We start from the raw sequence: 14,121 nt of genomic DNA on the forward strand, positions 1-14,121 counted from the left end.
AGTGTTCTAAACTGCTCAACGCATTAACTGGAATCATTAACTAGGACAGCTGAATGTTAAGACTTTGTATTTCAAAGATGTAAACCTTTTCTGATTTTCGAGGGGTTTATCGTACTATATATCTAATGCCTTCTGATCAGGGATAACCTTAGGTGGTTAGCAAGACGGTAACTTGACCATGGCCAAATATACTGAATTTATTTACTAGTTTTTACCATCAAGAAGTAACTTTGAGAGTGATGAATCCAAGTAAAAATCTCTTAATCTTATCTCAAATATTTTGAATCCTTAATCTAATCAAGTTGATAGATTATTTTAATCCTAAGCCTTTTTCGTCCAACATGCTCTTGTGGACTGTCTTATGTATGAATTCTCAATTTCCCGTGGAAAACTCTTGCAGCCACCTAGCCTTTCATTTTCAGACATAGTTGCACATAAATTTCTAGTAACAGCATTTGATGAACCAAAGCTGAGAACCTCTTTTAGCCATTTGATTATCTGAATTAGATGTCTCGAAAAGAAATTTTCTAGACATGAAATTTAAGAAGGAAAAAGCAGAAATAAAGATACATTGAGAACTCGAAATGATCAAAAGGATTTGAACGACACTGTCTATTATTCGTCATCCAAATAGGTACATATGACCTACGCCTAAGGCAAACAGAAGCAACAATAAAGGACATAGAACCACATGATATTATTACAAAGAAAGAAGAACATGGATCATATCATAAACTCACACAGCTAACATTGCCCTTCAGTGATCAATTCTAATACTTCCAAGAGGAAGCACTAAAGCGGGGTCGCAGAAAAGCTATCAATTTATCTCTAGGAGGAATATTTTCTTTGACGACGCTACAGTTAACATACTCATCAATCCATTTACAAAGTATGGGAAACCTCTCTTTATTCACCAACTCCATCCCAGTAGCTTCTGCAGCGGCTCCCAACCAGAAGCCTATGAAATTGGCAACAATATCTACCAGCCCTATTGTCTCTCCCCCAAAGAATTTCTTGTCTTTGAGCTCATTTTCCAAAGTTTTCAGGTGCTGAATTGCTTCTTCTATGGCCTTCTCACGTTCATTCTCTTTCGACCACATGATTTGCCATATTGCAGGCATACACTACAGAAAGGGAAATTAAAAACCGAATTTCAGATGTATTTTTTTCTTCATCCTCCTTTTTTTATTCATGAAGCATATGGAAAATGAAGTACCGAGTTTACGTAAACAAGGAAAATTAATATTAAAATATATACAAGTATCATAGCATGTAGTACATAAGCTGCTTATTTTCTAGCGAGGAGGTCAGCTTCATAATATTTTAATTAAAGGATAACTGAAGAAATTAATGGTCTTACCTTCTCGTCAATGAATTTGGCCCAGAATCGAGCCATGGCTTTGTCATAAGGATCTTCAGGCAAGATGGGGTTGCTCTTCCAAGTTTCATCTATGTACTCAAGAATAACAAGCGACTCTGCCATTGCTTTTCCGTTGTGGAGGAGGACAGGGACTTTCTTGTGAATGGGGTTGTATTTGAGAAGCAAAGGGCTCTTATTAGCTAAATCTTGTTCTATGTATTCATATTCAACACCTTTCAATTTAAGAGCCATCTCCACTCTGCGACTAAAAGGGCTTCCCCATGCTCCAAGCAACTTCACTTCAGCCATATCACAAGTATTTATCACTTCTGCCTATTTGCTCTGTTGAATATTTGTAAGCAACTTTAGAGTGCTGTGCTGCTTCCAGGTTCTCTGCATGCCTATTTATCGAGTTACGGGGATCAAGATTACTTGATCAGAAAGGAAGTACCCAATTTCTTATTGTTTGAGTTTTGACATTTTCATGGTATTTGATAAAACTAAACGGTGGTGGGTAGAAGTCCTTTTAAAATAAAAGTCTTAAATCTTAAAACCTCTCTCTCAGCATGACTGAATGCATTTTATATTTGTTTCCAAATTCAATTATTTAGCTATGATTGTTTCTACATTCAAGTCGTGTTTTTTTTTTAAAAAAATAATTTTAATTTTTTATTTTAAATTAATATTTTTTTTATTTTTAAATTGTTTTGATATACTAATATTAAAAATAAATTTTAAAAAATAAAATAAAAAATACTTTGAAACATAACTACTACCCTCATATTAAATATTATCTTAATGTATTTAGCTAATTAATTTTCTTTTTATCTTATTTTCTAATTAGTATCATCAACCTCTCTCTCTCTCTCCCCCCCTTCTACCTACATATTTATGCATATTATTGGCCAAAAATTCACGGATAGATACTTGTCTGCCAAACTTTAGAATTTTACTTTCAAACCCTCCTTTGCATATGCGTTTAGGAAACATTTTACATAATGTGTTATTGAAGAGCTGTCTAGTTACTCCCCCAAGAAAATTATTGACTAAAAAAATTTGTTAATAATTTAAAATGTTATGTATCAATGAAATATTTCGTCATTATATTCCTTGATATTTATCAATAAAAATTTTATATTAGTATTTATAAAAAGAATTATTCTTAAAAATAAAAATAAAAAAAATGACATATCTTTACTACAAAAACAATTACCAAGAAATTATGACTGCTACTAATTTATATTGAGAAATTCATTAATAATATTTAACCTAGTATATGAACCCCCTCACTCTCTCATTTTTTGTTTTTTTTTTCAATTTATATTGCATAAAGTAACACACAACACTCCCATATTTTAATATAAATCAAGCCCTCATCATCATAAATCTAGCCACCCAACACTTAATATATCAACATTCCTGTTTTAGAGTTTGCTCTTCCAAGTTTCATCTATGTACTCAAGAATAACACGCGACTCTGCCATTGTTTTTCCGTTGTGGAGGAGGACAGGGACTTTCTTGTGAATGGGGTTGTATTTGAGAAGCAAAGGGCTCTTATTAGCTAAATCTTGTTCTATGTATTCATATTCAACACCTTTCAATTTAAGAGCCATCTCCACTCTGCTACTAAAAGGGCTTATCCATGCTCCAAGCAGCTTCACTTCAGCCATATCACAAGTATTTATCACTTCTGCCTATTTGCTCCGTTGAATATTTTTAAGCACCTTTCAAGTGCTGTGCTGCTTCCAGCTTATCTGCATGCCTATTTATCGAGTTATGGGGATCAAGATTACTTCATCAGAAAGGAAGTACCCAATTTCTTACTCTTTGAGTTTTGACATTTTCATGGTATTTGATAATAGTAAACGGTGGTGGGTAGAAGTCCTTTTTAAATAACATTCTTAAATCATAATACCTCTCTCTCAGCATGACTGGATGCAATTTATATTGGTTTCCAAATTCAATTATTTAGGTATGTTTGTTTTTGGATTCAAATCGTGTTTTTAATAAAAGTTATTTTTTTTATTTTTTGTTTTTTATTTTAAGTTATTTTTTATTTTTATTTTAAAATTATTTGATGTACTAATATTAAAAATTTTGAAGAAGAAAAGGTTATTTTAATGTTTTTTATATAAAAAATACTTTAAAAATAATCAATATTATAATATTCAATCACCTGAGTTACTTAATTTGCTTGAAAATTGAAAAATTTTATTTTACGTATCATCAAACTTTCTCCCTTTCTTCTCTACTAAAATATTTATGCATACTGGAGCTTGCAAATTTCATCATAGAATAATATTTAATGAAAGATCCAATTATTAACCAAAAATTCAAGGATAGATTTTTGTCTACCAAACTTTAGAATTTTAGTTTCAACCCTTCTTCACATATGCAATCAGGAAACATTTTACAAAATGTATTATAGAGATATCTAGTTACAACACCAAGAACTTCTTTTATATGTATCACTCATATTATCTCAATATGTATAATTTATGATAAAAATATAAGTTAAATATTAATAATTTATTCAAAATGAGTATTTAAAAAGGATAGATGTAATTTCTCCAATATTAAATGCATTAATTTCTAAAGAATGAATATTATTAGTGTTCATAGTATAAATAATATCATGTAATCACCAGGGGGCTAATGCCTTTTCAAAAAAAAAAAGATCATGATAGCCAAGTTTTAATAAAGGGCTTTTAAGTCTCATTGCAATGCTAGGAAAGTTAGCTTCCACTCATCAAAAGCATATAATCATGATAAAGGGCTTTTAAGCCTCATGACAATGCTAGAAAATTTAGCTTCCACTCATCAAAAGCATATAATTATTTAGAAATTTTTAAGTAAAGATTCACCCTTATTGAGTTTCACATAACCACTTATATATTTGTATAGATAATGGGCATGTTATACTCAATCTTTAAAAAAAATTTAGATTTTTAGTCTTTTGTATATGAAATAATTTCTTTTAGTCAATATGCATATTTCTTTATATTTTTCTCAGTTTACCCCTCTTTTGATACGAGTAAAACTCACTACTATATCTGAACTAGAGATTAATTAAAGTCTTTGCATATTATTATATCGCAAAGACTAATGAGCTACTAATGAATCATGTTATTATTAGTATATCTTTAGATCGATAATAGGCCCAACAATCCTTTCTTCTTTTTTATTTATTCTTTAATAAGTTGGACCTGGCTCAGCCATGTGGGTTAGGCTGCAACGGGTCCAGCTCAGCTTATATCTGCTAGCGAAAGCCAACACTTATTGGACATAAATTAATAAATGTCTTGTATGTAGGCATGAAATTACAGGGGAGGAAGGATGAAGAAGCTTACCTTGGTTGGATGGGTTGTTACTGATGGCTCCCAATGAAGTTGTTAGTGGAGAAACCAATAACGAAGAGATTGGTTTGAAATGGCTAGTGCCACTAGATGAAGAGATTAGGCGTCAATGAGATTATCTTTATTACTAGTGAGAAGATGGAGTTACAAGTATGTTGGGTTGTTGTTGATCATGATGTACAGGCTGAAGTTGCTAGGATTCATGATAGAGAAGATGGTTGTACCAATAATGAAGAAAAAACAATGTTGAAACTACTAAAAAAATCTAGTTTTTTGCTCACTTTGCACTCTCTCTTGCTCTTTAATACCTGAAATTCATGTCTGTATATAAAGGGAAAGAAAAACATCTTATTTTTATTGGGATCGTTCTTAGCCTTTGATTCAATAAAAAAAGGATCTTAATTATTGGCTCAAAGCTATCATCATAATTAAGCTGCTAAAATCGACTAATAAAGGCTAATGAGGTTAGTCTTTTAAAGGCTACACTTCAACAATTATAGAGGCAATTAATTAGCAAGAACTATACTAGGGTGTAGTACAATGTCATCATAATGGTGTATGGTTTATTTGATTTAGTAGAGAGACAAAGTATTAAATGCTCTAAAAAAAAGTCACTTAAGCAATCTTTTTGGCATGAAAGGTTGAAGATAATGAACAATAGTCAAATAACAAGTTGTCTAACATCTTTTTTTTTATTTCTAGTTAAATCGACATTGTTTTTATAAAAATAACCTATTTTGATTAAAATGCATTGACACGACTAAAAGGTTGATGTCTTCTCCTAAGTACAGGAGTGTCGAAGTAATAAATAACCTGACAAGACCAGGGTCGAACCACAGGAAGGTTAATTGTACAAATTATAAATAACAATAATACAACAACAATAATAACAACAACAACAACAACAACAACAATAAAGAAAAAGAAGAAGAAGAAGATGAGAACTTTGAGAAGGAATATTAATGTAATGATTAAACAATGATAATAACAAATGTCAAGATTAGAGATTCCACTAATAGTATGTCAAATAAGTATAATATAAACTTTTATTATTCAATTGGAAACCACACATAAAGGAGGTTTCAATCAGATTATAGATTGTTAACATGATTACATTAGTCATTTTATTCGATTAATGCTAATACTTGTAAATCTCGTCAAGCATTCATGATTATAACTTATGTTAACAACAAATCAAGTTCCTTTCATAGCTTAGGTGTCGGTTATACCATACAGTATGAACTATGAAAGTGCCAAGTATTTGTTGTACCAAGTGTTATACAACATAAATCAAGATTAGTTATTTAACAAGCAAAATATTAAAGAGTGAACAAGATAACAAATATAAAACATGTTAATATCAAACATTAAAGTCCATATTAAGTTTACATTATACTTATTCTTACACCATTAGTGTAAACTTTTCACCCTGACATAATAAACTTAGCTAGATATAATAAAAAAAAATAAAAATATAAATAAAATAAGAATTATTTGTTTTTGTATCTCAGGGTTAATTCCTCGGGCTAAACTTCTGCTTACAATTGGAGGAGCTTTCTTCCAGGGATTTTGGCCATTGATTCTCGTAATTGTTGCATCTTTTTCTGCTCTCTACTCAGTAAGTTATTTTTCTGCCACGCTTTTGTCTGTTATATGTCACCATGGATCATTGCCAATTCAGTCAGCGCTCCTATGTCCGAACCTCGTGCTGTATTAGGTTAAAGTTTTTTTATTGCCTAAAAATAGATTGTACTGTGGATCAGTGCCAATTCCGTTATCATTATTTCTACACTGGCATGTTATTCAGCTACTTGAGATATGCTTTTCGGTGGAAGGTGATCAAGTTATGTACTGGTGTAGAGATTTGAGATTTGAGATCTGAAAGTGGTTTCTGTCATAGAATGCGTTCCTGTTTGGACTCTGTGTATGTATACTTGTTTTACAAGTTGCCATTATTATGATTATACATAGGAATCGAAGTTTAGCCCAAACTGAGCCAGCAAACAATATTGCAGTTCTTACGAGCATATTATATTTACATGCAGACGAAAATAGGAGAGAGCAATAATAGCGAAGGAACATGCAAATAAAAAAAAAGGTCATTGCAACTACTATCTTGTCTTTTCATTATAGAATAATGTTAATGAAACTAATTAACTATATTGATTATTATTATTATTTCAGATCTAGTGATTTAGTAATTTAACTCTCGTTTTAAAATTAATTATGATTACATTTAGCAAATGATAACATTAGATAAGGATTTTAGTTAAGAAAAAAATAAATAAATAAAGCGACATATAGTTCACCATACTATTAGTTTGTTTGTTTTTATATTTTAAAAATATTTTAAAAAATTAATTTTTTTATTTTTTATATGCTTTAATCATTTTTTTTGTTTTCATAATATTTTAATATACTAATATCAAAAATAATTTTTAAAAAATATTTAAAAAATTATTTTAAGATATTTTCTTTTACAAAAATCACCAAAAAAAATAATTACTATTATACTTTCAAACATTTCCATAATCAAAGCTATAATATATTAGTCTTATAATTTCCCACACTTATAAATAGGAAAAATGACCAGAGGATATATTTATCCTCCAATTATCACCCAAATCTTTAATTGCAGCCCCCCAAACAAATCACAATCCGACCCTTCATGTAACTAATGTTGCCCAATTAGCCATTAGCTTCAATATTTTTCATCGAAATCATAAAAAAAGCGATTTATTTGCCTTAAAATAACGTCACCTTTTTCATTAGTTTTAATGATGGGTTTGAGGCTCAACGTGGATAATTCTTTGTTTAGTAATTTAATTGAAAATCATGTTATGTTAGGGTTCTAAGAATGTGTTTTGTTTTTCAAAAAAATAATTTTAAACTTTTTTATTTTTTAAAATATTTTTAGATTATTTTGAAGCATTAATATTAAAAATAAAAAATATTATTTTAATATATTTTTAAATAAAAATAATATTACACTCTTGAAAGCAAATCCTCCCATCTCCGAAGCAACAGAAGTAAGGAAATAGTTTGCTGGGCTCAAGGATGTAATCGCGAGAAGTGGTTGGCGTCGCTGAGACCGATCTGATGGGCCAAATTAAGCCTACTGCCAGGAACTGCAGTGCAATATCTGAAGCTCAAGATTTACTATTTGCAAATCAGTTACTGGATTTGACACCAGCATCGGATGGCGCAGCTGCTTGCTACTCCTTCAAGTTTTACCAGCTTGCGAGTGGAAATACTGTTATCATGCATTTACGAGCTTGATACGCAATAGCAAGACGCTGTAGAAATAACAGTGTCCTTCATGATTATCAAACCCGGTGGAGGAGTAATTCAGTTAAGGAGTTAGGTGTTGAATTATATGGGCTGCTGATTTGGAAATAATTTAAATTAATTTGAAAAAATCAAAAATATGTTGAAATTTTAATATTTTATATTAAAAAATAAAAAACAATCCATATGAATATAAATTATATATTTTGTAAATAATAAAGTTTAAGAAATTATTTTAAAAAAATATTCCATATTAAAAATATATTATTTTATCCTCAAGTATTTAAATAAAAAAATATATTCCACATTAAAAAAATATAAAATATATATACTAAAAAATTTCAAATTCCACATTAAAAAAGTTAAATATTCTTCTAATATTTATACGATGAACTTTAAAATGAATTAATAACCAATTAAAAAATATATAAAAAAATTCTAATTAAAAGAGAAAATATATTTGAAAAAAAAAAGTCTATCAAGTTTTGTCGGGTTACCCGGGTTCTACGTTAATCAAAATAGTCAAACAAGTTTTTTTAGATTAATTGTTGGCTTGATTTTTCAAAAAAATAAACTCGGTTAAGACTTTGGGTTACCTAAATCTTGAGTTGATTTGCTGAATCAGGCCGGGTCTGATAACTATGGTATTATTTGACATGAATCACTCTATTTATTTATTTACATGGGTTTTAAAAAACTAAATGGAAATCAATTAAATTCAAACATCTTAATTAATCAATTTATTTTATTTTTTAAAAATTAATATTATTTAAACTTGAAAAAAATATTATTTTTACTCATCCAAATTAACCCTCCCAACTAATAATATAAGTCTTTGGCCACGTTATGGCCATGTCGGGTTTAATAACAGGAGGTCACATTTCAGGCATTCAAATTTCAAAATCTGGTGGAGCCTGTCATTCACTTCTTTCACGCTTTCACGTATTGGGGCAAATGTGCATTAAGTAATGAAGACACTAACGTGTAAAGTCCTGCATTTTTAACCAAGCATTTATAAGCAATATTTAGGTTCAATCCGTTCAAAATGTACCTTTTAAGCTTTGTTTTGCTTTTAAGAGGGACATATTTTCAATTAACCAAGTTGTCCAGCATGAACCAAACATCCGGAAAGTGAGAAAAATATATTCGTTCTAACAGATGGAGCCCAAAATAATTGCTTGGGACTCCATTTTTCTACAAGAAGCAGATGGAGCATCCAGAGAGGGAAAAGAGACATGGTAAAATAAGCTTTACTAAAAGTGATGGACCATATATTGCTTTACGATACTTAACTCAAAACATCTTGGAATAAAGCCATCCCTTTCCCTCTAAGGTTGTTTTCAAATTAGCAGTCAACATCACCAAAACAACTCCCTGTAGTAGCTGTTCGAAGGAGCCTTTCTTCATACATTTCAGGTGGAACAACCAGCAATATGGCCATGAAAAGTTTAAGGAATGTAAAGGACTTAAAGTCTTGCAAGGAAAGTCACAAAAAAGAAAGAAAGTGGGGGATATTGCAGAGGTTTTAGAACTAGTTTTCTTTGTTTATGGTGGTGTTTTAGCACATAATATCTCAACCACAACTCTAATGTCATTTTCGCCATCATTATTAGTGTTAGTTATAATAGAAATATTCTGATTTGTTTGTTGCTTTTACACCTTTACGGTCATATACTTCAAGTGAGTTCTTGTATTGGAATATAAGGTTTCTTTTTTCCTGAAAATGTATTTAGGCTAAAAAAGAAGAGAATCAATTTGATGCATTTTAGATTTTTTTTGTATGATTTTGATATATTCCTAACAAAACCTTTAAAATATGAAGAATATAAACTTTATTTCCTAACTTAATATGATGAGTTAACTTAATGATTTATTGTCTTGAAGCTGGTTCAGGTCGAGCCAATAAAAATATCGGGTTTTTTTATGAAAAAAATATTGTTTTGAGTATTTTTTTGAGAAAAAAAATCATAACTTAGGTTAATCCAAAACCTAAGCAAGTCGTAAAACAAATTATTACATAGATCACATCTTATAACTATAAAATAAGATGATTATTTATTCAAATTTTAAAACAAAAAATTAATGGAAATTAAGAAAAACATAGTTAAAAACTTAAGGACTCTTGTAAGTTTATTCCAAAGTGCCCTTGAAGCTTTAAAAGGTCATAATGCAATTAGAATTAACAAAAAAAAAAACATAACAGTAGTAGCATATTTGTTAAACCTTATGCCATATAATAAAATGAAAGGTCATATACAATTTGTTTAAAAGCTAACTATATATTTAATAGGAAATTCCAATACTACATGAAAATTATAAAAGTGATGTTTTCTTGACATCAAATGTGTTGTAAAAAGCAAAATTGATGTGAACTCGAAGAGTAAAAACCCTTAAACCTATGCAAGAAAAAAAAATAAACCCAAGAGTACTTGAACCGAGACATTAAAACTAGTTAAATGACAACCCCTAACCCAACAATTATAAAGAATCACAAAGAAGAAATATAAGGAATAATGCCATAAAACATTTGATCTTTGATAAGTTCAAGAAAAGCTAGTATTCAATTGCTTCAAATTATAAACCTATATAAAATAGGCTTTTGAAATCTTTTAGAAAATTTTCAATCCAGTTTAAGGTAATTGACAAAATAAGAAACTTATGCTCCAAGCCAATAATAGGAAAATGCATTAAATATACGGAAGTAAGGTAGCAATCTAGTGATTGTAGAAGATAAAAATTAGTCAACATAATAGAAAGTCAGTATGAGCTAAAACATTTTGAGTTGAGGACAAACTTCACAAACTCGATGGAGGTGATGGAGTAGATTTTGATAATGATGATGATGATGGACAAACCTATGTTCTTAGAAAGATGCTACTAACACCTAAGGTTGTTAAGGATTTGTTTAAGTTATTTTATACCTAATGTACCATAAATAATAATTTGTTTGATCTTGATAAATTGAGATTGTTATTAGAACTATATCCTAAACCATACAAAACTGGGTGAATTAAATTAGTATTAGTGATAAGAGTAACTCAAGGCTATAAAGTATATTTTCTCAATTGAAAAGTATAGGGATGAGATTTATTATGATATGGTAGATATGGATTCATGCAATTTGATATTTGATAAGCTTTTGACAATATGATGTAAATGTTAGACATTTAGATACAAATAATTTGTATAAGCTTAATAAGAATGATGTAAATTTTACCCTTGTGACTTTGAAAGAGAAATGTAAATATAAAGCTTCCAAAGTGAAGGGAAAGGTTTTTTTTACTATAAAAAGTTTAAAACATGATATTCAATCAAATATAAAAGATATTAGATAGATTTATGCATTGGTTATTAAGGTTTTGGTTGATGAAGGAGTAAAATGGGAAAAAGATACACATTTCTAACATAATTAAACATTTGCTTACTGATTTTAAAAAGATTGCACCTGATATGTTATGGGATTAATTATATTAATGAAATATATCTGATATTGAATTAATTTGATGCTAAGATCTAACTTTTTAAACCTTCCACATTATTGAATGAATCCTAAGAAATGTGAGATATTGAAGGAAAAGGTAATCATAATTGATTTAAGCTAAAAGGTTTCAAAGATTCCAGAGAACCTTAATCCTTGTGCAATTCCAACTTTGTTGACCATAAAAGGATCATAGTTGGCGTGCATATGTGTATAGTTACATAGTCAATAAAAATAACCAATGGTTACAATTTTTTTATTTCTCAATTATATAAGATGCTTGATCAATTATATCAGACATTAATTTTAATAAAGATTGATTTAAGGAGTGATTATCATAATTTATTTCAGCTAAGGGAAAAGTTGAAAATGATTTTTAAGACAAAAACAAAATTGTACAAATGGCTGGATATGCCTTTTAGATTGTCTAACATGTTGGACACTTTCATGAGATTGATGAATCAAGTTTTATATCTTTTTAAAAAAATATTATGGTTATCTATTTTGATTTATAGTAAATATAAAGTTGACCATGTGATACGTTTGAGAAAACTGTTAGAGGTTTTATTAGAGAACAAACTATATATAAACCTAAAAAATATAGTTTTATGATTGATAAATTATTATTTTTAGACTTTATTATTAGTGTAGATGTCATACATATTGATGAGAAAAATGTTAGAGCTATTAGTAATGGCTTGTCCTTAAAATAATTTGAGATCTGTAGTTTCCATGGATTTTTTACCTTTTTATTGATGATTCATATAAAATTTTAGGAAGATGGTTGCATTAAATATTAAAGACATAAAGAAAAGAAAGTTCAATTGAGAAGAAAGGTAGAAAGAGCTTTGCCTTTAGCAATTAAAAATTAAGCATTACTCTATTTTCTATTCTTCTAAATTTTAACAAACTATTTAAAGTTGAGTGTTATGGTTATTGTGTAATATACTAAGAGAAGAGATTTATAGTGTTCTTTTATGAGAAGTTGAGTAAATTTATATTAAATTGGTCTATATATAAAAAGAAGTTCTATATAATTTTTCAAACTCTGAAGAAGTAGGAGCATTATCTAAGGAATTTATGTTTTATTAAGATTATAAGACACTGAAACTTTTACATAGTTAAAAGAGAATTAATAACAATTATTAATAAGAATTGAGTATGAAATTAGGGTTTATAATAAAATTGTTGATGCTTTGAGTAAAAGGATAGCCTCATTGGTTCTTTTAAAAAAGAAAAGATCACTAATTAATTATGTTAAAAGAGTTGTACAAGTATGATAATAATTTTTGTGAGCTATGAGAGAAGTGTTAAAGTCAAAATTTGTCATGGGTGACTTTTATATTTATGATAAATTCTTTATAAGAGTTAATCAACTTTGCATTCCTTGTTTTTTATTATGAGAGAAAGTGATTTAGAATCTGAAAGGAAAAAGTTTGGTTGGTCATTTAGGTTAAAAAGAGACTACCAATGCTACCACTATAATTTATCATCAATCGCACTTGAAATAAAATATTGGTAGGTTTGTGCAAAGTTATTATATTTATCAAACTACCAAAGGTTAAACATATAATGTAAGTTTATATATGCCTTTTTCTACTCCTAAAAATATATATGAGAACTTTTAAAAGAATTTTGGAATTTTTTACCTCGTACACAATAAAAACGAATGATGCTTTTACAATTGCTTGAATTTTCTTTCAAAAGATGATTTGTTTATATGAGGTGATGAAGACAATCATTTTTCATCGAGATAGTAAGTTCCTTAATCATTTTTTTATGAATGTTGTGTATGATATATGATTTATCGTTATAGCTCAGTAGTACAACACATCCATAGATATATAGGCAATTAGAGTTGTTAAAATGAACAATTAGAAACTTGATTCAAAACATTTGTGTTGATAAGAAAAGATGGTGGGAATATTCCCTTACACAAAAAGAATTCATATACAACATTGTTAGGCATAGTGTCACTAATAAATTATCATTCGAGAATGTATATTTGCAATGTCCTGGGTTTATGCTAGATTTGGCATCGATTTAGAAACATACTGGAGATAATGTTATTGGTGATAATATAAGTATAAATGTTCAAGCTAGGATGAAAGATGTGAGCTAAAATTTATGAAAAACCAATACCAAAAATATAAAGAGGTTGTCGATAAACACTATCGTGCTAAGCTATATGTAGAAAGAGATAAGGTGATGATATTTCTAAGCAAAGAGAGATTCTAGTGGAGATGTATAGAAAGTTATAGTAAAATAAATATGATCTTTACATAATAACAAATAATATTAATAACAATATTAGTATTTTCAAAACCTTCAATGTTTTTAATATTTATATTTATTATGATAATGAATCATTATATCTAGCATTTAAAATTGACTCAAGGTTGAGTCGTTCACAAATAGAGAGAACTAATGCTGAATGTATTGTGAATATATTTATATACTCCATGGATAAGGTTAAACCCACAAAGAAGTTGAGATGTGTGTGATTAATACTTAAAAGTGCATTTTTATGATGGTTTTATATTATTATTTTGCACATGAAGTATCAATAACTCCTTAACTAAAATATGTTTTATAATAATATATCTAATAATATAAGATACCTATAATTTGTGGTAAAT

General features: G+C 28.8%; 1 protein-coding gene across 1 annotated transcript; it reads right to left on the bottom strand.

Moving 5' to 3' along the window:
- Positions 1 to 510: 510 nt before the first annotated feature.
- On the bottom strand, positions 511 to 1,794 carry LOC105107723 (probable glutathione S-transferase). Its single transcript, XM_011001756.1, has 2 exons — positions 1,361 to 1,794; positions 511 to 1,124 (listed from the first exon to the last, which is right to left on the bottom strand). The coding sequence occupies exons 1-2, from the start codon at positions 1,667 to 1,669 to the stop codon at positions 771 to 773; spliced, it is 663 nt and encodes a 220-aa protein (XP_011000058.1). The 5' UTR covers positions 1,670 to 1,794; the 3' UTR covers positions 511 to 770.
- Positions 1,795 to 14,121: the final 12,327 nt, after the last annotated feature.

This window comes from Populus euphratica, unplaced genomic scaffold (assembly GCF_000495115.2).
Source record: "Populus euphratica unplaced genomic scaffold, PopEup_1.0 scaffold167.1, whole genome shotgun sequence".
In the NCBI taxonomy this organism is placed as follows: domain Eukaryota; kingdom Viridiplantae; phylum Streptophyta; class Magnoliopsida; order Malpighiales; family Salicaceae; genus Populus; species Populus euphratica.

Excerpts from the sequence above, each read along its gene's own strand:
- LOC105107723 (XM_011001756.1), bottom strand. The coding sequence starts at position 1,669 with ATGGCTGAAGTGAAGTTGCTTGGAGCATGGGGAAGCCCTTTTAGTCGC. Across the intron at positions 1,125-1,360 it reads CCAAATTCATTGACGAGAAG|TGTATGCCTGCAATATGGCA; the intron begins GTAAGACCATTA and ends CCCTTTCTGTAG.